General features: G+C 34.8%; 1 protein-coding gene across 2 annotated transcripts in view; it reads left to right on the plus strand.

Annotated features, from left to right (window-relative positions):
- The window catches only part of MRPS9 (mitochondrial ribosomal protein S9), a 53014-nt gene extending 29299 nt beyond the window's left edge, over positions 1-23715 (plus strand). For both annotated transcript variants that reach the window (XM_037528028.2, XM_037528029.2), the window contains exons 5-11: positions 3777-3856; positions 13374-13459; positions 14333-14408; positions 16756-16924; positions 17856-17964; positions 21220-21389; positions 23434-23715. In XM_037528028.2, coding sequence (XP_037383925.1) covers positions 3777-3856; positions 13374-13459; positions 14333-14408; positions 16756-16924; positions 17856-17964; positions 21220-21389; positions 23434-23525 — 782 coding nt within the window. In that variant the 3' untranslated portion in view covers positions 23526-23715. The remainder of the gene's footprint in view (positions 1-3776; positions 3857-13373; positions 13460-14332; positions 14409-16755; positions 16925-17855; positions 17965-21219; positions 21390-23433) is intronic.
- The last annotated feature ends 1552 nt before the right edge of the window (positions 23716-25267 follow it).

The raw sequence follows: 25267 nt of genomic DNA on the forward strand, positions 1-25267 counted from the left end.
AAATAGGCATATGAAAAGATTCTGCACCTTAGGGAAATGTAAATTAAAACAATGGTGAGGTACCATTACCACCTATTAGAATCACCGAAAGACAAAGTACTTACAGCACCAAATTCTGGCAAGGCTATCTAGCAACAGGAGCTTTCATTCGCTGCTGGTGGGAGTGTAAAATGGGACAGCCCCTTTGGAAGATAGTTTGGAAATATCTTTCAAAACTAAACATACCCTAACCAGATGATCCAGTAGTTACTTGTCATCTATCCATTATCCAGAGGAGTTGAAAACTTAGATCCACACAAAATCCTGCACACAGATGTTCATAGCAGTTGCTTTCATAATTATCACACTTGAAGTGACTAAGATGTCCTTCACTTGGTAAATGGATAATTAAACTGTGGTACATCCAGACAATAGAAAAAAAGAAATGTACTAACAAACTATGCGAACACATAGAGGAACCTTAAATGCATATTAAGTGAAAGAAACTCATCTGAAACCATCTATTTCCAACTATATGACATTCTGGAAAAGGCAAAACCATGGAGAAAGTAAAAGGATCAGTCATCTCCTGGAGTTTGTGGGAGGCTGAGAAGAAAGGACAACTAAGCATAGAGGATTTTTAGGGCAGTGAAACTGCTCTATGACATTGTAATGACAGATATATATCATTATAAATTTGTCTAAACCCATAGAATGTACAATGCCAAGAACGACTACTAATGTAAACCACAGACTCTGGGTGATACAGATGTGTCACCCAGTTGTAACAAATATACCACTCTGATAGGGGTGCTGATAATGGAAGTGGCTACGTATGTGGGCACAGGTGTATATGGGAAATCTCTGTGCCTTCCTCTCAATTTAGCTCTCAAAGCCGCTCTAAAAAATAAAATCTATCTAATTAAAGATAATTACTTATGTAATTAAAATTTATAGAAAGCATAGATAATTGAGGGGGAAGTAGCAAAACAACAAACCAAAATATTAAGTTTACAAAATGATGTAAGGTTTATATCTGAAAATTATAAACTTGAAGATCATAAGTGAAAATCTGAATAGTTGGAAAAAAGATTTCATATTTCTGTAAGGAAATGCAATAATGCAGAGTTGCTACTTTAAAAATTATTAATCTATTATAATTTCAAAGTCTTAGTAGATTTTTGGGGAAACTTACAAATTTATTTGAGAATGTAAATGTGCAGGAAGCAATGAGAGTTTTTTTTTTTTTTTTTTTTTAAGATTTATTTATTTATTTATACAAGCACTGGGTATAGTCAGAAGTGCGGGAGGGTGAGAGAATTCACCAGAGCCAGAGCGGGGAGCAGAGCAGGCAGAAGGACCGAAGTACGCTGCTTAGGGGAGCAGCGGGAGGCAGGAGCGGTCTGCGTGCCATGTGGGACCCTCCTCTGGTGGCCGGTGAGCAGCCGGGGATCGAACTGGCGCTGCAGAGGCTGCAGCAGCTTCGCAATCCAGCGCTCAACCACTGTGCCACCAGAGAGGCCCAGTGAGAGAGTTTTTAAAAAGAATTAAGACTAATAAAAGGAATTTACCATACTAGGTATTAAAATGCAGCAAACAGCAAAGAACTGATTTTTATTTAAATGGTGGTAGTAGCTCAGAGTAGACAGAACCAGTGGGCAAAATAAAGTACTCAGCATCAGCATATTTGTTGGTGCTGTATTTTTTCAATTCTAAGACAGTTTTTCAGATTTTAATATCTTTGACAATAGAATTCATTTTATGATTAATGTAGAAACTATGATACACACCATCAGCTTGTTTTCTTTGTATGAGATATATATAATGGGACCTCTTAAAATCTGATATTTTAGATTGAATGGAATTAAGTATATATGGACACCTACATAAGTATATATAATACACACATTCTTCAATGAGACCCAACTCAAAAATTCTTCCAAGGATTTATAGTGAAGTCTTATTGACAATCATGGTATTTGTCTTCCTGAGTTACTTTCTGAGTGAAAATTGATGTAAAATAAAGTTGTAAATATGAAAATGATGTTGGAGGATATTTGACTTATCCATAAGGCAATGGCAAATCTGGTTTTGTTTTTCAAGCTAAACTCCTAATCAAGATTTTTATTCACCACTTATCATGAAATTTTGTTCATCCTTTTAATTGTATTCACTAAAGTGGTCTGTGTGGAATAACAATTACCCTCAGAAGAGAAAGACAGAAGAGAAAGAAAGTCTATGTATTGTACAGGTGGCATTTCAACAGAAAAGGGTGGACTATTCAAAATACTAACAGGATGATGGCTCTGTTGAATAAAACAATACTTGAATTTCTGCCTCATGAACATAAATTTCAGATAGATTAAATTTCTAAACTTGAGACCAAAATTTCTAGAAGAAATTATAGGAAAATGGTTCATGGAAAGTCCAAAACATGGTTTTTCAATGGAGATGCCGTTGCCCCTATGGTTGTCCATAAGACTCCACTACAAATCCTTGGAAGAATTTTTGAGTTTGGTCTCATTGAAGAATGTGTGTAATATATACTTAATTCCATATATACTTAATTCCATTCAGTCTAAAATATCAGATTCTAAGAGGTCCCATTATATATATCTCATACAAAGAAAACAAGCTGATGGTATGTATCATAGTTTCTACATTAATTATAAAATAAATTCTATTGTCAAAGATATTAAAATCTGAAAAACTATCTTAGAATTGAAAAAATACAGCACCAACAAATATGCTGATGCTGAGTACTTTATTTTGGCCACTGATTCTGTCTACTCTGCGCTACTACCACCATTTAATTAAATTGGTTCAGAGGACGTAAAAGAAATCTTACCCATTAAAATGTCTGTGGCTCTCCAAAGGGCCTAGATATACATTAACAGATGCAGTGTATTTATGGTATTAAATTTTGTAGGTAGGGAGGAATTAGTGAAAAATATCTTAAAGATTCTTTAATAAGAATGGTAATGAAAACAGGCTTGAGGTACAATGCCATTGAGGAAAAGGAATAAATTCGGCCGTATTTCAAACTTGATTTTGAAAGACATCATAAAATTAAAACACAGGTGACAGATTGGGAGAAAAGCATTTACAATTTATGTAACAGACAGAGGACACTATTAGAGTTTCTGAAGATTGTTAACAGAGAAACAACTCAGTAGAAGTATAGGAAAGGACATGGCATTGATGTTCCGTTTATTTACTGTAGTGACTATTTCTTAGTTTATTTTGCGTTTATTAGATGTGAATGACCATATGTCCAAAAGGATTACAAAAAGAATTTTTGGGGCCCCTGCTGTTTTAGACATTTTAAACTCAGAGGTGTGTCATCACAGGGTTGAAATAATGTGACATGGAAAAATCCATTTAGTCTTTTTCTTTGTTATAGTCTGATTTTTTCTAAATTACTAAGTATGCTGTGATTGACTTTTTAAGTCTCCTTTTTAAGAATTAGGAGTGTATTGTATTTACAGCCAAATTTAGTTTTTTTGTTTGTTTTAGCAAGATAATTTTGGCTATTTTATGTGTTTATTTAAAACAAAGTACAGAAATTCTCATGATAAAATATTTAGTAATATTTTATCAAATACAAACATTTTATATTAATATATATGAAATATCCAACATCCTAAATATCTACAAGTTAAAGTAACTTAATATTAATATTCTAAATGTTCATGCTTTTTTGTTACTTTGACATTTTTCATAACTGCAATTAAGTATAGCTGTTTGTCTCTTTGCATATTTTTATTTTTGTTTATTTTCATCTGTTTTTTTATTAGCAATCCAGTGGGGAGAAGATGGCCGTCCATTTCATTTTCTCTTTTATACTGGCAAACAGTCGTATTACTCATTAATGCATGTAAGTATATTACCTTCATGACAAATAATATAAACTGTAAACTAAGGAATTAATTATACTAGGGATTTTTCTCAGGTTTAGAATTTATTTAAAATACTCTATAATGTTTGAAATAAGAGTTATAGAGGTGTGAAAGTCTGTCAAACGCTTTATATTTTATTAATTATTTTTCTAAAGGTAAAACAATTTATATCAGAATGGTTTGCCCTTAAAATGCTTTTTGTTACAAATTATAATCATTTGAAGAGATAAATGTTCAACTTAGTAAGAGTGTATGTCGGGTGCTTCTAGATATGACAGACCGGGATAGAGGCACTACTTTTAGTATATGAAGCTGTCAGGGAGCTTTGGGAGAGAGCCAAATAGCTATCTGTACATTTGGTTATTTGTATATAATTTTGCATTACAGGCTAAGGCAATGTATGAGGCTAAAATATGTTTGGGGTTTTTTTTTTTGTTTTTTTTTTTTAAAGATCTATAAATGACTTCCGCTTGCAATATAGTGTACTGGGAAGTTTTTATTTTGTTTCAGAACTGAAGGTGTTTAATAGCTTGCAAATTTGGGGGTTCCTTGGTGTTATTGGGGGGAGGGGAGAGGGAAAAAGGGCTGGAACCCTTTTTATTTTATTAATAGAACATGTCAAATTTATTTTATTCATTATATGATTTTTAAAAGTTTCAGAAATATCCACTGGGCTTTGCCCATCTCCGTTTAGATTTCAGGGTTGAATCCCATGCACACATTTACTCTGCTTTTTAGAACTATCTGGTGTTTGTGCTCCACAAACCCACAGGACAAAATCCCCACTTGTCAGGTACATTTATTTCTTGGGGAAAAAAAGAAAACCTTCTTTTCGCTTTTTGTTGACCTTGGGCAAATGAGCTTCTTGCCCTGGTAGAAATGAAATGAATGATAAATGTAGAGTATGTCTTTGCTGAGTAATGGAGCTGCAGCTCTGGCTTTCCACTGAGGTTCTCTCTGCGCAGCCCGAGGCTGCCCGAGGACCCCTGCTGTTCATTTAAATAGGTATGTCAAATCTGCCTCCGAACGCTGCTGGTTTGATCTGTGGTAATATTTGTGAAGGTTCCATATGGACTTGAGCCCCCTGCAGTGCTAAGAAATAATGTACAACGCTTCATGGTGCAGACGCAAATTTTCTCTGAAAAGGGATGCAATGCTGCGTTTTAGCTGTCGGAGGGGATGATGGAGCTGACGCGCTAGGCCTGTCAACTTGTTACACGGATGGGTTGCACGCAGCGAAGCTGTGGAAAATCTGTGCCTTTTAACTTTTCTACTTAATCACGGTTGTAGCATTGCCTTTAGACTGTATGCTACATTAATTCTCTTCCTGCCTTCTGCCTTTCATCCCAAGTTTCACGGAAAAAAGTAAAGCATGCAGGTCTTGTATAAGAGCCTTATCAAACAGCTGTCATCTGACAAGCCATTTGCATTTGTTTTGGCTGAAACTGAGCAACCCAAGGGCAAGATATTTTGTTGCATTCCATCATAATGAAGAAATTACACATTGTATAAGAGGCCTAACTTTATTTTAATTTATGTGTTTTAAAAGATATTGTTCAAGAAACAGGTCAGATTCTCAGTGGATAGAGTGCTGTTGTCCTCTGACTAAAATGTCAAATTACGTATGATTAATAAACATTCTTCTTGAGTATTTATAGTTTCTGTTATGTGTAGGAGATGCCTGTGGGATTTTGTTTTAGTTAATTCAGTAATTTAGGTCAGTTTATTTTGTTGGGTATTTTGACCCCCCTAACCAGTGTGGGGTTTAGCATTTGTTTTATTAATCATCAGAACAGTTTACTTACGTGAATTACAGATACTTTGGCTAAACTTGAGCGTTATAATTCAGATAATTAATGTAGCCTTGTATTTTCTAAAAAAAAGGTTTTTTATGGAATTTTAAAGTAATTATAAGTATGGAAAAAAGGAGAAATATTTTCCTAAATATACTCCAATCACTTTAACAACATGCATGACAAATGCCAGTAAATAACAACTGTAGTCATACCAGTCTCTTTCTTAGATGATACAAATCAACTTCATCCTAGATATTGTTTGTTATTTTGAAATAGTGTGGCTAAATATTCGCTTACAGAAGTGGTGGTGTAGTTATGTCAGGCCTTCCATTTAAAGTAAAATATGAAACAACTTGAAACTGCTTCATGTTTGTTCTCTCCTTTGTTCTGCCTTCTTCTTGATGGGGAGATGGAGCGCTCTCCCATTCTCTATTCAAAAGTGATTCATTCCCCTGCTGCCATCCCATAGCAGCAAGACAATTGGCCCCCAAAGGCTGTGCAGCATTAAATTCATGGAAATGAATGGTTGCTACCTTTCTTTTTGTTGATATCACTTCTTCCCATGTGACAGGGTAAAAGACACTAAGCCATACTCTGGGTTTTTCAACCACATAGTTGACCAACTGTAATTGTGTGAGGATGGCAGCCATCTACCAAGATTTTTGACAAAAATAATAACAAGGAGACATTAGATCATGTGTGTGGTTCTGCCGGGAGACCTTTCTGAAGTCAGTAAACCTTTTTTATCTTCTGTAATAAAGTTGAAATATTTTTTCAGTAGTTGGTCACTATTTGCATGTTAAACTTAATATATTAAACTATGGCAGCTAATAAAAGATCCTGATGCAACTTACTATTAAGAATAACCTATAATGCTTTAGTGGTCATTATTTCCAATTGGCCTATAAACAGTCCATCCAATTTTTGTGAAGAAGTGAGGAGGAAGTGATGATCCATGGAGGGGCGTCAGACTTTCCAAATATGTCACCTTCTAAAGGTTAGGTGTTTAGTTGGACTCCCATTTTCTCGTGGATGCAGTGATATGCATGTCTTCAGGTTGCAGGGAAAGTCAATAGCAACCTATTTGTTTTATCAAATAGTGAGTATGATGTATATATGTAATGAAAAAAGTATTAAACAATACTAACAAGTACTTTCTTTAACAGTAACAAGTAATTTAAGTAAGGAGAAATAAGAGACTTAAGAAGTTTCTGAAAGGCTCGTTGAGTTCTGAAAAGAGAGCTCCATGCTTGGTGGCACTGACTCATCTGTCTTTTTTCACCTGAAATGGATGGCTTTCCATTTCCTTTAATAGCCACTTAACCAGTAAAACTTGTATTCTTTTCAAACATGATTTAGAGGTTCAGTTTAGGGTTTCAGAAGCAGAATGAAGAAATAAAGAATAAAGAGAGTTCCCTGAAATAAGTGAGCAAATGTGTGTAGGAAATGAAAGAATTTTTTTTTTTAAGGTTATCTGTGTCTGTAAAAAAAAAAAAAGGCTAGCCCATAGAATGGCTCACTTATGAATACCCTACATCTAGATGAGGGAGAAAACCCTTTGTGTACAATTAAAGTGTAGGTTGGAAGGGTGGTGTGCCCTTTGGATCAACCAGCCTGCCAGAGACGTACCTTGCCTCAACAGCAGGATCCCATCCAGGCCCCCCAAGCTGGTGGTAAAGGGAGGAATGGGCTGTGTTCATAAAATGTTTACAAGTTGGGTCATTTGAAGAAACTGGAATTAACATTTTTCTTAAAATTAAGGGACAAGACACAAGCTAATTTTAAGAAAAATTTCTGACTGGGTACAGTCAGAAGCGCGGGAGGGTGAGAGAATTCACCAGAGCCAGAGCGGGGAGCAGAGCAGGCAGAAGGACCGAAGTACACTGCTGAGGGGAGCAGCGGGCGGCAGGAGAGGTCTGTGCACCATGTGGGACCCTTCTCTGGTGGCCAGGGAGCAGCCGGGGATTGAACCGGCGCCGCAGAGGCTGCGGGGAGCTTCGCAACCCAGCACTCAACCGCTGCACCACCGGGGAGGCCCTGTTTCTTTCTTCTTAATGCATGTCTTTTGACAGTTTTTAAGTTCTCTCACTAAAAGTGAATTGACAGCTATTTAAAACTCATGGGATGTGGTTCTTGGACTCTGAAGCGGGAAACCTTTTGTATATTATGATTCTTTAATCAAAGTACATCTATAACACAACCTTTCCCAAAGCTCAATCTGAGGAACAAGTTACAAAATATTCCTCAGGAAAGGGGTTCTGATATTGCTAGTTTGGGGATGCTGCATACTGGGAAACTCGAAGGAGATACTTAACATGGTAAAAAGCTCTGTGAAGTCATTCAGTAAAAAAGCCTGTTGCAGAAACCCACTGGTACTTCAACATTGGGTAACAAAAAACTCTTTCTACGCAGATACCTTTGAATGTCCCATAATGCTAGATATCTCTAGTGCTTAAGAAACATTGTAGAGCCTTGTAAAGAATATCAGAAGTTCTGTAAGTTGTCAGCTACATTAAACATTTACTGAAGTTTGCATCCCCCTATGCTGCTGTACATGTGCGCACACACCAGCTTTAAAATAAGGTTATGTTTCTAAAAACCACTCTGGAAATTTAGTGTCAGATAGAAAGCTCATTTATGTTTATTTTGCAGTAAACAATGGAATATTTTCTAGGTATGTCTATAAATTGAAGGAATTACACCAAGTCCTCCCTTAAGCAAAATGAAGTATATGAAAAGTAGATCTAGTGAGCATTGTTCAGTGTCCTCAGCAATTTTTTTTTCCCCTCATCAACATTATAGTGAAGAGATAGTGCTAAAATCTCCTTACTTAAGAACCGCATGCCCACAGGTGATCTCTACCATTCCCCCAAAAACATGAAATTAAGGAGTAACTAGATCACTGAACTAAGAAAAGAGTTGAAAATATGAAAGAAAACAAGTAATTCTAAGACTCATAACATGCATAGAGAATTCATTGCCTTTTGAAAGAAGCTCCTGGCTTATTAAGGAATTCTCCCACTTATTTTAGATGACTGCAGTAAACTTCCATGTTCATAAAATGTGAGAGCCTTCCAGAAGAATGTGGCTTGATGATATGATGACTCCCTACTCAATAAGCGAAAGTCCTGGAAGCTAGTACCACAGATTTCTTATTTAGTGTATATCTTCTTTGTTACTTGGTGGTGAATATTTATGATGTAGTACTCTTCTTTGTAAAAGTGGACTTAAAATAGTGACCCTTCTCATATTTCAGTATCATAAAGTTACCATTTTACAGCTATGTAAAGTGCTTATTTTTAAAAAGCTAAGGACTGGTACGGACATGTGTCTGCATGCTGTTTGAAGACTTGTCGGTAGAAATTGATTCAGTTAATGAATTCAACAATAGAAATTGCTGTTCTAGAGGTATCTTTCATCTACATTATCCCTGTATATGAGCAGCAACCATTGTATATCTTGTTTGTTCTAAGCGTAACAATTAGGAAAATTAATTTTTTAAAACTGCCTTAAGTCATTGCCTCCTTTGATTTTAATCAGATGACTTCTTTTATAATGGTACAATTGTTAATATATGATGAAACTTTAAGTTGAATAGTAAGAATATATGGTGTTTGAGTTACAAGCATTTTTATGTAATTACTCTTGAATTTGTACTTTCCCAGAATACTTGTCTACCAGACCTGTGTATGGGACTATTTCTTTTTTATTTTGAATAGCACATTCACAGAGTAAGAGCAAGGCTCCTCAATAGAAACATGTCATTGGGAATGTTAGATAAATAGTAGGAACCAGACCTTCCTGGTAGCATAGGGGTTAAGTCTCAGCAATATTACGCTATCACTGCTGTGGCCTGAATTCAATCCCTGGCCAGGGGGCTAGCCCGCATGGCACAGCAGACCTCTCCTGTCTCGCCCTCTGCTCCCCTTAGCAGTGTATTTCAGTAGATCCACTTGCTCTGCTCTCCGCTGTTTCTGGTGAGTCCCCTCGCCCCCTGCATCTCTGGCCCATACCCAGTTCTTCTGTGCATAAATAAATAAATAAATAAATAAATAAATAAATCTTTTAGAAAATAGTAGGAACCATGAAGAATAAGTTAAATTTTTATTTGTTTCATTTGATTTTGCATATGCCAATAACAAACTATTGAGATGATATTTATGAAATTGATTTTCTGTGACTTTTTCAACAAATGCGTATTTTAAGTCAGCTGTTTCTTATTATTGAATTAGTATAAAAGATGATAATTAATGTTAGTTTGTTAATGTATATTTTGTATATCATAATACAGTTGGCTTTTCCAAGACCACTCACCAAGAAATATTATTTGTTTACTTTTCCTAAAATTGAAATTCTACATGATTAATATAACCAAAACAGATATTAGAAGGATACTAAAATTCATATTGCTCATACTCTTGGAAGGGTTTAGTTTAAGTATTTCTTTTCTGCAACCTGAGCATCTGGTATTTTCAAATTAGACACCTTCTAAATTTGACTCATACATTATGGAAATCTGATGACACAGAGGTGGATAGGCTTGCTTTGATTTTATGAAATATTAATCATAGCTGTGATTAATGATTCAGCATTTCACATCTGGGTTATTCCTGTCATATTTGAAAATTATACTATTAAATACAGTATATAAACTTGCTGTAGAAGGGGTCAGACTAATTCTCTAGCGTCCCTTAAAAATTAAGTGGAAACTTAACAATGTACCAGAAGCTACCAGTGATAATCTGTGATGTTGACAGTTCCTGGCATATTTTATACCCTCAAGGAGTTTTTGATGTAAATTAGTACACATCTCTTCAGGGAGGTGAAACTATAGAATCTACTTTCCAGAGAACTGTTATCTCTGCAATAGAATCTCAAAAGTGGTTTTATTATTTAGAAATGAGAATAAATAGAAATGTACACTAATAAGATGGTTTTGATTGTTTAAGTCCTGAATGCCTTAATCCACTCATACTGTCATTGGACCATTGCATTGCTAGAGGTCAAGCACTGTGCTCAGTGCTTCTTATATATTTTCATACTTAAAGAAATGTATGAAGTGGTTAAATGATTATATAACTTGATAGATTATAGCCATCAAAGTGTAAATTAGCCTTTGCTGTAAAGGAATAGAATTTACTGTGTTTGAAACTTGACATGTACTTTTTCATGGGTTACCTTCTCACGTTCTGCATTGTTTCTCCTTATTTTATTTGAAAATTATAAATTTATAAATTATTATGGAACTAAATATACTGGAAGAGAATAATAGCATGCCGAAGAAAATTTTAAGAAAAATGGGGACTTAAAAATTGATCTACAGTAACTGGAAAATAATGATAAGTGTAGCAGTCCGAATTTGACTAAAAGCTTTTACCTCTGAAGCAAGTGAATTATTTTCATTTTAATTGCCTTGGTTATTCCAGAGAACTAAATGCCCCCTTAGAACCAGGGGAGAGTATCGCCTCACTCTTGTTGGTATTCTCTTAGATTCCTATTTTCTCAGCTATATTTGAAAGATACAACTCTCAATTATGTACTCTTAGAATCTCAAGACTGGAACAGACCAGCTGAGACACTGAGGCCTTTCCTGTACCAGAGTCCCCAAGGACAGCAGTCTAGCAGGGGTCCTGCCTGCTGATGGGCAGTGCAAGGTATCCAGTGAGATGCTGTTTGCGCTGCCTGTCCACTTTGCATAAATGGGGGAAGCTTCATTTTGGGAGGGGGTTTCCCTTATTTTACCTGTCCAGAGAACTTGAGAAATGCTGTCTAAGTAAAGATGCACCAGCTATCCAGTTGGAGTCACAAACTATTATCTTAACCTTGAAAAATGCCCTAATCACAAACTGTCAAATGAAGCTCAACAATTCTTGGGCGACAAATTGTAAAATTTTAAGTTCAATAGCAGGTATATATTCTATATGTGGATATTCACATTAGTTCTTGCATTCTTTAGGATTGACAGTTACTTTAAATCTTCAGATATATTCACCTGTTACATGTGACCAATTGTACTTTAGATATAGTTATAGGAATAGTTATGCTTAATTGGATTCTAGAATTGATATGACTTCATTTGTCCCCTTGCTGTTGTGTTGCACTAGACTCTGGAGCTTTAGAGTTCAGATCCAAACTTCAGTGTCCAATGCTTGAAGGCATCATTAAAATTAGTCACTGAGCCCCACCCCAGAGGTTCCTCTTCAGAAAGTTTGGAATGGCACCTAAAAATTTATATATCTAACCAGTTCAAGTCTTGGATGCTGCTGCTGTCCTGGAGTTCTGTCTTTAGAATTACCAAACTAGTGATTGTTTCATTTTGTTTGAGGTATTCATGACCACTGTCAGAGTCTGGAGCTCAGCCACAGATTTATAGCTTTAAAGGGCTGCTTTTCTTTTTCTTTCTGCTCCTTTATCATGTCTAAGCTATCAATTCAACTAATCTTATTGAAAAACCAAACAAAACACAAGTCTCCCCAACCATAAGAAACGAATCTATATCCTCCTCACTGAGAAGCCCTAACCTGTTGAGTATAATCTCAGCTTTTCTCACCGACATGAAACTCAGAGGCTCACAATTTACATCCTTTCTCTTTTCTTTTAATATTCTTTTCCCCATGATAGAAATGTATTCCTGAAAAAAAAAAAAGGTTGCAAAATGGAGATAATATAATAGCAAAATGCAAGTACTGATAAATACAAAGACAGTGGCAAAGAAAACAAACTCTTTGTCAACTACATTGTAATATAATATGTTAGTCTAATCAGAACCCACAGGAAGTTGCCCCTGAAAACTTGACACTATTAAGACTGTTTGAGGTATGGATGGACATCTCTATCATGTTGGAAAAGTTGTGTTGTCCAGTATCCATAAGGATAATGGAAAATGTCGTGATTAACAAGAAACAAATGTCATTTATATCATCTCTAACTCATCTTCTGAAAATATCAGTTTGTTCATTAGGTATTAGTGTGCTAGGTTATGTGTCAATTATAAATGAAGACACATATTAACAAATGTGAATTCTCAAATAATCAAGTTTGCTGAATCAAAAAAAAATAGCCAATTGCATTTTTCTGCTTGTTGTAAATTCATTTCCTAGGAAATATATTTCACTGATAGCCTTTATTGCTAGATTATTGTTTTTTACAAGGTCTAACAAAATGGCAAGTTTTCCCCCACCTGCATTACAAACAAGAGACATGCATTCACAGACTTTGTTAGAAAGTAAATGAATAGGCAAAAATCAAATATGAAAAATAAATATAATAGAAAACTTTTAAAGGTACAAGCTATACGATGAGGACTTAAATATTACATAAATATTAAATGTTAGATAATTTTACTGGTTGTTAATTCTCTCAGTTTAAAGTATATGTTGCTGTGTCAGTTATGTGGGGGTTTTTGTTTGTTTGTTTTTAAGGCAATATTTGGTCCAGTTTGTGGAACTCTTAAGGAAAATAGTTTGTGGGTTTGTTTTTACCAACCTCACTGGAGTTGGTAATTTTTTTATAGTTACTTAAAAATCGGTTAAATTACCATTCTTTAGTTAATGAGAAATATTATTTGGAAACATTTTCTTATTTACTGTGCATCTATTATTTAAAGAAGTCTCTTTTGAAATGTACTCAAGGTAAAATGAAATAGAAGTAATATGTACTACTTCTCTTATTTTAAGCATGTGTATTTTATTTGCCATAGGAAGCATATGGAAAGCTACTGGATACAGAAAAACATCAAAATCAGTTGCAAGCCAAAGGTCTACTTGCAGAAAAAACTAAAACCATGTAAGTTCTTTTCTTGCATTACAATATATTGAGAAATTGAATTAAAAGTGTGCCACGTACCGTTGGTGGTTGTAGGCATACTTACAGCAAAAAAAAAATTGTTCAACATTTTAGTATTAACCTTAAAAGTTAGGTATCGAAATAATAGGTGATTTTTTTTGTTGGTTTTTGGAAGGAAGTAAATAAATATTGAGGTTATTTTTGTTACTTTTTGTTATTTTTTTTACCAGATTTACATATTCAATGGTTCTTAATTGCTGTATCTAAATGACATCAGAATTTTCACATATGTAGTTGCACATTAACATATACATGCTTTTAATTTTTTTTTTCCTTTGCTATTTCAAGGTTTGTACCTCCATTTGGAAAAGTGATAGATTAGAGCCATAAATCTAGCAGCCAGTTTTGAATTTTGGCCTGGTTACTTATCTTTTCTCATACAAAAGACACAAATCCTTCCTTGACCATACCTTGTTTAAGTGCAAGTACTACACCTAACCCTTTATTTGCACTTTTCACTACTTTAGTCCACTGACAAGTTAATTTTGTGTCCATAATTTCTCCTTTGAAGTAAATTACAAAAAATACAATTAAATGTTTAAGCAATCTGGTGGTTTTTTAAATATCAAATGAATTCCACAATGGAATGGTTAACTCTTCAAAGCAAACATTTGCTAAACTGGATATGTTTTCTAAAGTAAATTGAAAAAATGAAATATGTCTCAAAAACAGTTTACTTGTACGAAGTTTCACAGCTATGTAATACAAAAATTTGCTTCCCAATCAAGAATTGCTACTACATGTGGGATCTTTTGTGCTATAATTCTAATTGCATGGTTAATTTAAAAGAGAATATATGTGATATTTTAACAGAGACCTGATTGGCAGCAGATGGCTGATTAAGGAGGAACTAGAAGAAATGTTAGTGGAAAAACTGTCAGATCAAGATGTGAGTAATTAATCTTTTTAATTTAAGGGGACCTGTGCTGTAAGAATGCAGACAATTGCTGTATTTAGGATCCTGATAGTTATGTTCCTCAGAGGCAGGTGTTCCCAGTACATGGTGTCCTTTTAAAAAAATATTTATAGTTGATTTCTGCAATGGAAGAGCCTTCCCTGTGGTCAGAAAGGTGATAGGAAGGTCTCCAGACCTTCTTATGTAAGTGCCCCTATGTCCTCTGCCAGTCATTCTAAGGAAGCATAGCAGATGTCATTTTTCATCTCCTTCAGTAAAGCAGATAGCTAATTTTACAAGCTAATGATAAGTGTAAGGAGCTATTACAGGTTAATAGAAAGGAATGAAGCACATGGTTGATTTCATGCAATTTGCTGCTTCCTGGCTTACCTATGTGCAGTAGCTATAAGGCCAGTATTTTTCATCTTGGAATCTTCAAAACCACCTGTGTTAGAATCTTTTGGAATGCTGGTTACAAATGCAGTTTCCTAAAATTCAAGAATCTATATTTTAATGAGCTCACCAAGCGAATTGTATACCCTATAAAGTTTATGACCCCTGGTTTAGGTCTTTGGTTCTTATTTTGCCGTATATTCTAGTATATGACAATATTACCAGGAGAAATGTCATGTTTAAAATATTTTGATGTTCCAAATTTAGACTATTCCTGGAAGATTTGAGTATAGATAAATTTCACAAATTTTTCCAGGAAGGATTTTTTTCCCCTTCCATATTGGCTAACATTGTCAGTACCTTGCCACCAGGTAGATTTTAAGTCATGTATTTAAATTGCTCTTTTTCTCATTTAACATATTGGAGAAATTAATGATTTGGAAAAGTTGCAATTTGCTTAACCAAGTTGTCAGGCATTTGGTGAATGGTAGATCTGAAGTTAATTTCTAATATCCTAAAGCCAAGTCAGTATTGCTGCACTTGGATCTAAGTGAAAAATCTTTCTTTGCTTCTTCAGCGAACTTATCATTTCATTGTTTCCTCTGTTTTCTGACTGCTCTGATTTTTATAATACAGGCTTTTTTTTGTTTTTCATTTTGAAAACATCCCAAGGACTTACTATTAGTATACAGCTATGAACACAAAACATATACATCTATATTAAATGCATGTATGTATATGATTGCCCTCATTACTTTTGGGGGACTAAATAGCAGTAGAAGAAATTCTGAAACTAATGGTTCATATCAAGATGAGGAAAGCAGGGGTGGTCAGAGATTTCTTAAACCTCAAACCTCTTTCACAGAAGGGTATGCCATATTGTAGTTACCCTTTGGTAAGTTCAGTTGTAGTTTCCATTGTGCATGATGAAATTGCAAGAATAACTGTGATCAGGACACAGGCCTATAAATGGAGAAGAATGGAACTTTATGCTGCCAGCTACTTTAAATAACTATTTCCCCCTTTCTCAGAAAATTTCCTTCCCTTTTATTGTAACATCAATAAAAGGAAGCAGTCATTGAAATATTCCTTTTCAATTTACTGGTGAGATTTTAAATATTTCAAATTATTAAGGGCAAATTTTTACTATGAAGGCAATGGTGACAAGGATGAGGTTGGCTTAAACATAAATAAGTTAGTAAAAAATTGTGCTTCACACTCCATAATAACCAAGGATTAGTTGTTTCCTTCTGTATAAACACTTTAGAATGCTTATTCTGGCTTCTGATTTTAAGGGGTTAATACCAAGTTGTTTACTTTCTAATCACATGTTCAAGAACTATTAAAAAAAAAGCACAGAGTGGCAAGGATAATTTATTTCAAGAGGTTGCCCTTTAAGTCAAGTATCTCTTGAATTTTTAAATAGCTTGATTGTTCGGTTTTAAAGGAAATCATAAACATTAAAGTAACACAGCTTGAACAGCTAAAGATATATTTGCCAAATGTATTATGAAATATAATTTAAGAGGTACATTTTCTCAAAATCAAACTCTTCCCATTTTGCTGTACATAACTTACTGGAAATTATTTATGATGTTCCCCTTGATATAGTTCTATTAAAAGAGTAGAAATTATACTTGAAGATCATCTAAATATTTTTTGAAAATGAATTTAAATCTCAATTCATGTAATCATAATACAGAGAAATTGATTTTTCTTTGAATGATAAATCTCTTGTTTCTTGAAAGAAAAGATTGAGCACTAAAGATACGCAGGGAAGAGGCTGCATCTGCATGCTGTTTTAAAAGCAGCATGAAGGTGCAGAAGTGTCATCCTGTCAAAATTCATCAAGAAAAGCAACATTGGAAAGATCAAGTATATAAAAATAGAAAAAATTTAGCAAATGCAATTACACTTGCATCTTCTAATGAATTTTTATTGTCTGCAGTATGCGCAGTTTATTCGGCTGCTAGAAAGGTTATTGACATTGCAGTGTGGTAGTGCTGCAGAAGAATTTCTTCAGAGGTTTCGTAGGAGTGTAACTATTCAATCAAAAAAACAGCTGATTGAACCTGTGCAGTATGACGAGCAAGGAATGGCCTTCAGCAGAAGTGAAGGTAATGACATTCTGTGGAGAGAAAATAAATTTAGTGAAGATCGAGGAACGACAATTATTTTTTACTTGCTGTTGTTCTCTGGGATGCATTTGTTTTATTTATTGTTTATTTTTGCTACTGTGCCATTGTATTTCCTAAATTTTTAGATTCTTGAAATTTTTAAAAACTGAATCTTCTAATGTCCCAAGAAAAATGGTGGATACATACCTACATAATCATATCAACTAACACTTTTTTATTTTCACATATTTATGTGAAATTCTTTTTATTTTCCCATTTCAACTGGTGTAAACCAAAAAACCTTATAATAAAGGTTCCTCATATATAAAGTGAAATTGACAGTGAATCTCTATGTTAAAACTATGAAACATGAAACTTTAGGTCCTCAACTCACATTTTCTTTGTAGGTGTTCAAAGACATTGGCATACTGTAACTTTTAAGAACTGATCTGTTAAATGATATATCTGCAACTCTTAAAAATTAATCACTCCTATGTCATTTTTTTTCAACTAGTATTTTCAAAGATATGTGATCTTTCCTGAGGATTCCTTTCATTTCTACCATATTTTATTATACTACTTATATATTTTTTTAAATCCTATGATTAGTGATTGCTTATTAATTACAGGACACATTGATTTTTTTGGAGATAATAAAATAAATATGAGTTGCATTGTCGCTTGTTTAAACTAATTTAAAATCTTTTGGTGTTCCAGAAATGGAATTAAAAGAATTACCCCAAAATAAGCTTTGTTTACCTCAATATGGTATAGATCACTATTTTATTTTTGTTTGCCTTTTAATCATTATGAACTTTTCAATAAATAGTGTTAAATATATATCATTCTGGAGGAAAAAAATTTGAATGTAGTTTCACCTGTCTCAAATCTCTAAGATTTTTACTAACAGAAATTTTTTTTATTTTTAAAGGTAAAAGAAAGAGTGCAAAAGCAGAAGCAATTGTTTATGAACATGGAAGTGGAAGAATAAATGTAAATGGAATCAGTTACCTCCTTTATTTCCCAGTAACACAGGACAGGTTTGTTTTGGCTTTTTCTTTTTCTTTTTGTTTCTAAAGAAAATGTACTTTATAGTACATTATCACCCTTAGGAAGACTTTCTGTGCTTTCTGATTGTATTTGTCTGAGTATTTCTCTTTATGAAATATAATTTATTATTAAAGTAGCTGAAGGGAAGTTATCACTATTTTTTTGTAGTTTTCTAGTTTTTTTTAAAAAACATTTTTTACAATCCCTCATCAGTTGACTCCCCGTCCTTCCTTTATCAGATCCTACTGAAATTTGAGGACTTTACAGATATGTCTTACATTCTGAAATGCAGACTATGCCAAAATATAAGAAAAGTAGGTTTCTGCCTGTTTCCCGAGTTGGGTGGTGGGGGTAGACATTTGTAAAACAAAACAACAATGACCAACCTTGGCATTTACCATCATAACTATCAGAAAAGACTACATTATCACTTTGGATTTTTTTCTTATACAAAGGAAATTGATTTTATACATATTGAGCAAGAAAACAAATCTGACATTTATAGATAAAAATAATAGCTCATCAGACTTTGCTTAGTTTCTAATACAAAACATGGCAGTTTTATTTTTTTAAACTTTGTATCCGTGGAGAAATAGACATTAATCATAAATAGGTATCACAATCAAATTCTTTAAACCTATTCATCTTAGATCTCTTTGTGAGTTGCTATATAAGGCCTCTTCTTGAGATGGTTGCTTTTTTTCCCCACTAGTTCCTATCATTATCCACAAGTAACAGAAGTTCTGCATGATTAGTTCCTCTTTTCCCTAATCATTCTCCTGTTTCCTGAATTTGTGGTAGCATTTAAGGTCAAAAGGGACAACATTCTTCTGATCCTGATGCTTATATAAGAAAAAAGGGACCCTTCCAATGTAATATAAATTTGGGGGCAGAATATTTACTAAAGGAAGTGTGTGTTTATTTTATTTGTGTGTGTATATCAAGAAGTACCTCACTCTAACTCCATTAAATATGAATTAAACTAATTCTGCCATCATTCTCACCAGGAAATGGCCAGAGGAAGCTCTTACTTACTTTACAAAAAGCCTAAGAGAGAGGTAACTTCAGCATTGGGACTGCTAGGAGTAACCTAACAGTTTCTGCTTATTACTTACCTATCCAGGACATAGTAAACATATAGTTGGATTGTCAACTATGTTGCTTTCCCAGCAACATTAGAAGTTGTTTATTCACTCTGATGTATAAAACAAACATTTATTGCTATGTGCCTAGTACTATGAAATATGTAGATTGATAACCTTTCTGATTTGAAAGGCCTTTGCTCTGTCAATCACCAATAAAACAACTATTAAACATCTGTAAAAAAAGAAATACATTCCTCACATAGCACTACCCATGCAATAAGGAGATATGATTCATATTTTAAACAATTATGGAAAAGTAAGAGTATGCAATTATGTATATTTAGGTAACATGCTATAGAATTGGTGCCTATTGGAAGAGTAGCATTCAAAGAAGATAGAAATGAGGAAGTTGTTTATTTTACATTTTTCAAAAAAACATTGATTATGTAACAAAGAACAAAATAAATTTGATTCTTTCAACTCAGGATTTAATCTAAGATCCATAAGAGGAGAGATGAATTGTGAAATATTTTCATGCCATATAATTATTTTTCAGATACTAGTTTTCAGTGCAGATTAATTAACATTTAGAGTTGCATAATCATTTTTGATTGTTCCCTTTGGGTACATCTGCTTGTAAATTTAGTATTGTACCTCAGTGTACTCCAGCCTCCCAATTACCCAGACTCTTCTTAATGGTTCTCTCTTACTTTGATCATTCCTGCTTATCTACTCTTAAGTATCTCTACCAGTTAAATTATAAAATACATTTTTTCTGAACTTTAGTGCAGGTTTATCTTCTATATAAACATTTGTTATGGAGTCTTAAATTTTTAGAAATTGGTACCGATAAACGTCTGAGCTCCCAAACAGGTTAAGTGACCAGAGCTACTCTTAGTGACATCTCTTATGTCATTAACCCACTTAACTGTTAGGCAATGCAGAGATCTGTGACGTGTGCTCATGACAATCACAAAGAGTCTATCTTGGCCTCTATTTCTTTGCTGGAAAAATGAAACAGTGGAGTTAGATAATCAGTTTATAAATTTTCTTCCATTATTATGATAACATGGCTATTATTTATAATGGAACTATTTTTGATACATTCCTTTATTTTACTTGGTTGCTTTCATATCACTGTTTTTTTCTCTTGTTGCAGGAGTTTTTTTCATTCCTATTAAAAGAACATCACTACTGTATTGCTACACATTCTAATTATGTTCTTTCAAGATCTTGTTCTCTCCATCTATCTGATATGATTATTTTACTAGTGTAATCTAGGAGTAACACTTGACTATCCTGTTCATATTCATCTTTCAGCTTCACTGTGTTTTAATAAACTTTTTGGGGGGTTTAGAAAGTGTCAAACAAAACAAGTAAATTGCGATAGAAATCAACTTCTCTAAATAAAAATTTGGAAGAGCTGTATATGGCAAAATAGCAAAGTCAGAGGACTCACCACAGGTGACATGAGTGCTAGATTTGGCACATACCTGATATTCAACAAAGGAAAGTCCAGGGTCATGATCTGTCTTTCTCTCCTACTGGGGTGCCTGCCTTGGCCCATGTGGACTCTCCCCATTGAGGGAACTGCTCTGATGTGGCCTGTGCAGTGTGGCACCTAGCATCACCTGGCAGGTAGCAGGACTTTGCAAGCCAGAGGACTACAGAAGGAGAATGTGTTTCAGTGAGGGTAAAGATTGAAAGTGGCTTTAGTAACTTCAGAAACTAAGTCAAGATGAATGTTATGCATTGTATAAATACATTATACCCTGTTTTATTAAATGAACAAACACAGCATTTGGTAATTGCTCAGGAAGATCTAATATTATATCTGATCATTGAATCCAGAGGGATTAGACTTACTTGAGTAATAGAGTTTCCCAATTTTAAAACTTCTTTATCAGATTATTTACAGGCCTGGCAAAGTTCTCATGTGATTAAAAGGATCTACAAATTCTAAGATAGAGTGTGTTATTAACTCCATGAAAAAAGAGGAATAAACCTTTCTAAATATCAAAAATATCAGTGTCTCTTCTTTGAAGGGTTGATCCTATGCGTGAGCACTGACATGCATAATGGCTTTTATCAATGTTCAGAATGTGCAGCTCATAAAATTATGATCTTTACAGTAAAATTTTTATTTCTGATGTGCCTTAGAGAACAGCTGATGTTCCCTTTTCACTTCCTTGACCGGCTTGGAAAACATGACGTGACCTGCACAGTCTCGGGGGGCGGGCGGTCTGCGCAGGCTGGAGCAATACGCTTGGCCATGGCAAAAGCCTTGTGCAGTTTCGTCACCGAGGAAGAGGTGGAGTGGATGAGACAAGGTATGAGTTGGGGTTGGAGGGACATGTCCAGATAATACAAGTGTGTATTTGAATTTTTGTTACCTGGAAGCAGCGAGGAAAACTCTTAGTTAATTATACAGTTTGCTGGCTTCTCTTTTCCTGTTCTAGAGCCGTAACAGTTTTTTAGTTTTGATCTCTTAGGAAGTAAATGTAAATTAGAAAAAGAAAAAGTGGCACTCACAGCATCGTGGAAAATTCATTTTACCCTTAAGGCATAACCTTTTTGTCCAGTTTAACAATATGTTTAATTTATACGTTTAATGGATAAATTGGTTGTTTTTCTTTCATTATAGAAATGTTTAATGATTATTTGATTTAATGATGAAGCCTTTAAGGTCTTCTTTTCCAAAGTTACTGGAGATTTCTATTTTTCCATTGTGATGTTAGTTTGAATTTTCTTTTCCTTTGCTCATTTTGTGTGACCCTGTCACCTGCTCACTCATAAGAATCTGCAGTATGAGAATATGCAATTAGGTTTTCCTTAGAGCACTGCTTTTGCAATTGTAATAACGCAGGGCCTTCTAGCTGATGATTATTTTTGCACTATTTATGAAGGGAGGTAGGTGCTGTGGGATCCTGCCTTGTGGCCTGAGTGAGTCACATAAAGAGCCTCTGGGCCTCAGGTCCTCTCTGGACAGGTGAGATGTCCAGCAGGGGCCATGACGCCCCTGGGGTCTGATGATAGCTGCGGTTACCACCACTGGTGGCTTATGCAAGTTAATTTTTATTTATTTATTTATTTTCATTTTTGCGCGGCCCAACGGCTGCTGGCCAACCGCCCCACCCACCCCGCCGCCCCCCTGCAAGTTAATTTTTTAAGTCTCAAAAGTTCATTTGTTTACCAGCAATTCACCATTTTGTGGGATTCCTATATAGTCATTAAAATAATTTTGTGGGCTCTTATTTCACAATTCTGTTTGATTGAGCTGCTATGAATATTGATTAAAAAGTAATAAAGCATTATTACTTATCATTAAAACTAGAATTTAGATAGGTCTGGTCTGTATTTGTCTAAAATACTGTTGCTTTATTCCATGTTCTTTAAGTACAAGTAAATGCAATAGCTTATGGGTACGTAATAAATATTTGTAGTTTGTCTAATAAAATACCTGAACCCTGTATATGGTGGACAGAAGTACTAGCTAACATTGAAAAAATAAAAAAGACAATAAAAACTGTGGCCTAGTTACATGTTTATAAAAGCACTGTAAGAGCTTTCACATAACTGGTATTCTTGAAATTTAGTCTTTTCTAACATGCGATGGTTCCCGCCACTGCTAGGGTGCTATCTGCTATGAATAACTAGGGGCCATCCGCTATGAATAACTTGTTAATTGCCTAGAAATCACAATTGCTCCTGATAATTAGGAGAGTGGAAGCTTCTAGTTAAACTGAGTTTATTCTTCTAGAATAAACTAGTTATTCTGAGATTACAACCCTAAAACTTACTTTCTATATTGCAAAACAAATTATCAAGGGATTTTATTATCACACAAATTAGAATATTAAAACTTTCTTTAAATATATTGTCATATTTTATGTATATGGCTATTCATTATCCTATTAGTATATGTTGATATACTTCCTCATACTTGAAATCTGTGTTCTTTACTTAGTAACTTAATCATCCAGTAAAGTTTTCTTTTCTACCTCTTGTCTCTATTAACCTTCACATCTGTAATAAATATGTAGTCTGTAGCGACTGCCGCACAAGAGCTGCTTTATTTTAAGTTGGGCAAGTTTAAAAACCAAAAAAGGAGGCATAGTTCTCATAGTATAAGGAAAGTAGACTCAAATATTGTAGCTGGTGTTTGCCTCAGAAATTGGAAAAATACCCTAAAAGAGTGAAAGCAAACTGCTGTTGTGAGATTTATGCCAGGCCGGTAAATTATTGTAGGTCTGGTTGCTTTCCTCTGTTTTTTTTCTGACCACAGTACCTATAAATTCATGTGATTCACTTCCTTTCCTGCTAGGTAACATGCATTTTCCATGGTTCATAAAGGCTCCTCTTTTTATCCTGCAGCTGGTCTACTGACTACTGACCCACGTGTCCGAGAACGGAAGAAGCCAGGCCAGGAGGGTGCCCGCAGAAAGTTTACCTGGAAGAAGCGCTGAGTATTTTCATAGGAAAAGACAGGAAAACTGTCTATGTGCTTGGCATGTGGCAGACACACAATAAATAAATATTTGCTGACCAGTGTGAGGGTAGTACTATTAGATATGTGAATTGTGACATGATTTATTTTTAAATGCTACTTTGTAAAGGTTAGCTTTAAAAAACAATTAAAAAAAATGTTTAGCTTCATTCTCATGCTTTATTTTTTTTAAGCGTTTCCAAAGGCAGTTTTAGGACAATTCGTAGAATTGGCATGGCAGACCTGAAAGGAACATTCAGCGAAATGTAGTCAGGTAATCTTTGAGGCTACAGAGAAGGCCCAGCCCCAGATTTCGAGCAGCCTACCAGAGCCACATTGGTAATTTAATGATTAAACTACTAGAATTCATTTCTCCTGATTCTCTTATTTTCCCATATGGCAATTGTTACAACATACTTTTCAAAATTGAGAGAGAAATAAGTTCAAATATTATTTTTAAAAGCAACCCACATGTCAGTGATAGCATGGGGTGTTTGTCTTTCTCATCTGTCTTTCTCACTTAGCATAATGGCATCCAGGTTATAAAATGAATAAATTCTAAGGATCTAATATATAGCACGCTGACTGTAGTGATCATACTGTATTGTGTCATTGAAAAGAGTAGATTTCAGTATTCACACACAAACACACACACACACGTGCACGAAAAGGTAACCGTGTGAGGTGATGGAGGTGTTAATTAACTTGATAGTGGGACTCCTTTCACAATGTACATATCAAATCACACTGTACACTTTAAATATATTGCAATTTTATTTGTCAATTATAACTCATAATGCTGGGAAGAAAATAAAGCAAGCCAAGTGAAAGTAATAGTTAATGCTGTAACCACTTATTGCAGTAGTCTATGCAGGAGATTAAACTGGAGAAAGTGCTCTGCCTCCCACGGAAGTGTCAGAAGTAAAGCTTGAGGAAAGGAAACACAGGCTTCTGAATGAAGGCCCTTAAGGAGGAGAAGGGACAGAAGGCAGGTAAATGAGGAATACAGGTATTCAGAAGACCATAGTGGTGAGCATGGGACACCAAGTCCTGACTGTAGCTCCTTCCAAAGATGCCATGCGCTGGCCCTCCCAAGTCAAGTTGGGGAAGGCAGCTTCCTGGGAGAGCCTCTGGGAAACCCTTTGTAACTGCTTGTGTCGGATCTGAAAGCTCACGTGTGGGTCAGCCGAGGAGCTGAACTCAATAGCAGAGTGTGAAGTGGAGGACTTTGCTATAGGATCCCTAAGATTTCCTAAGAAACTTTCACATTTTAACTTCACTGCCATTTTTCCAGTTGATTTTTGAGGAGAAAAAGGCAGTTGGAAGCAAAAATATTCTTCAAGAATTAGACCCTCAATGCTCAATATTCCTTTATGTATAGTTGCATAGTGCTGATTTCTTCATAAATCTGCTTTAAAAATCTTGGATAAGTTCTGAAACTTGTATGCACACATCAAATCCTTATACAGCAAAATAATATGATGCAAAAATGAGAGCATAAGTAACATCCTATAGTACCCAGTGCATTTTTCATCTCAGAGGAAATTATAGAAAATGTATCCTATGGTTCTCTCTATGGAGCATTTTCTAGTGAGAGAATCTGTGGCAGATGTTGTTCAGCCTCTGTTGGAGTATGCTTTTCACCGCTTTGAAGAGAGAAGTGACAAGTGGTCCCTTTGTGTGGTGTTGAGATCTTACAGGTGGGTGTGTGGGTCCCTCAGC

The sequence above is a fragment of the Talpa occidentalis genome, unplaced genomic scaffold (genome assembly GCF_014898055.3).
Source record: "Talpa occidentalis isolate TD23 unplaced genomic scaffold, MPIMG_talOcc4v2.1 talOcc4.5, whole genome shotgun sequence".
Taxonomy (NCBI): domain Eukaryota; kingdom Metazoa; phylum Chordata; class Mammalia; order Eulipotyphla; family Talpidae; genus Talpa; species Talpa occidentalis.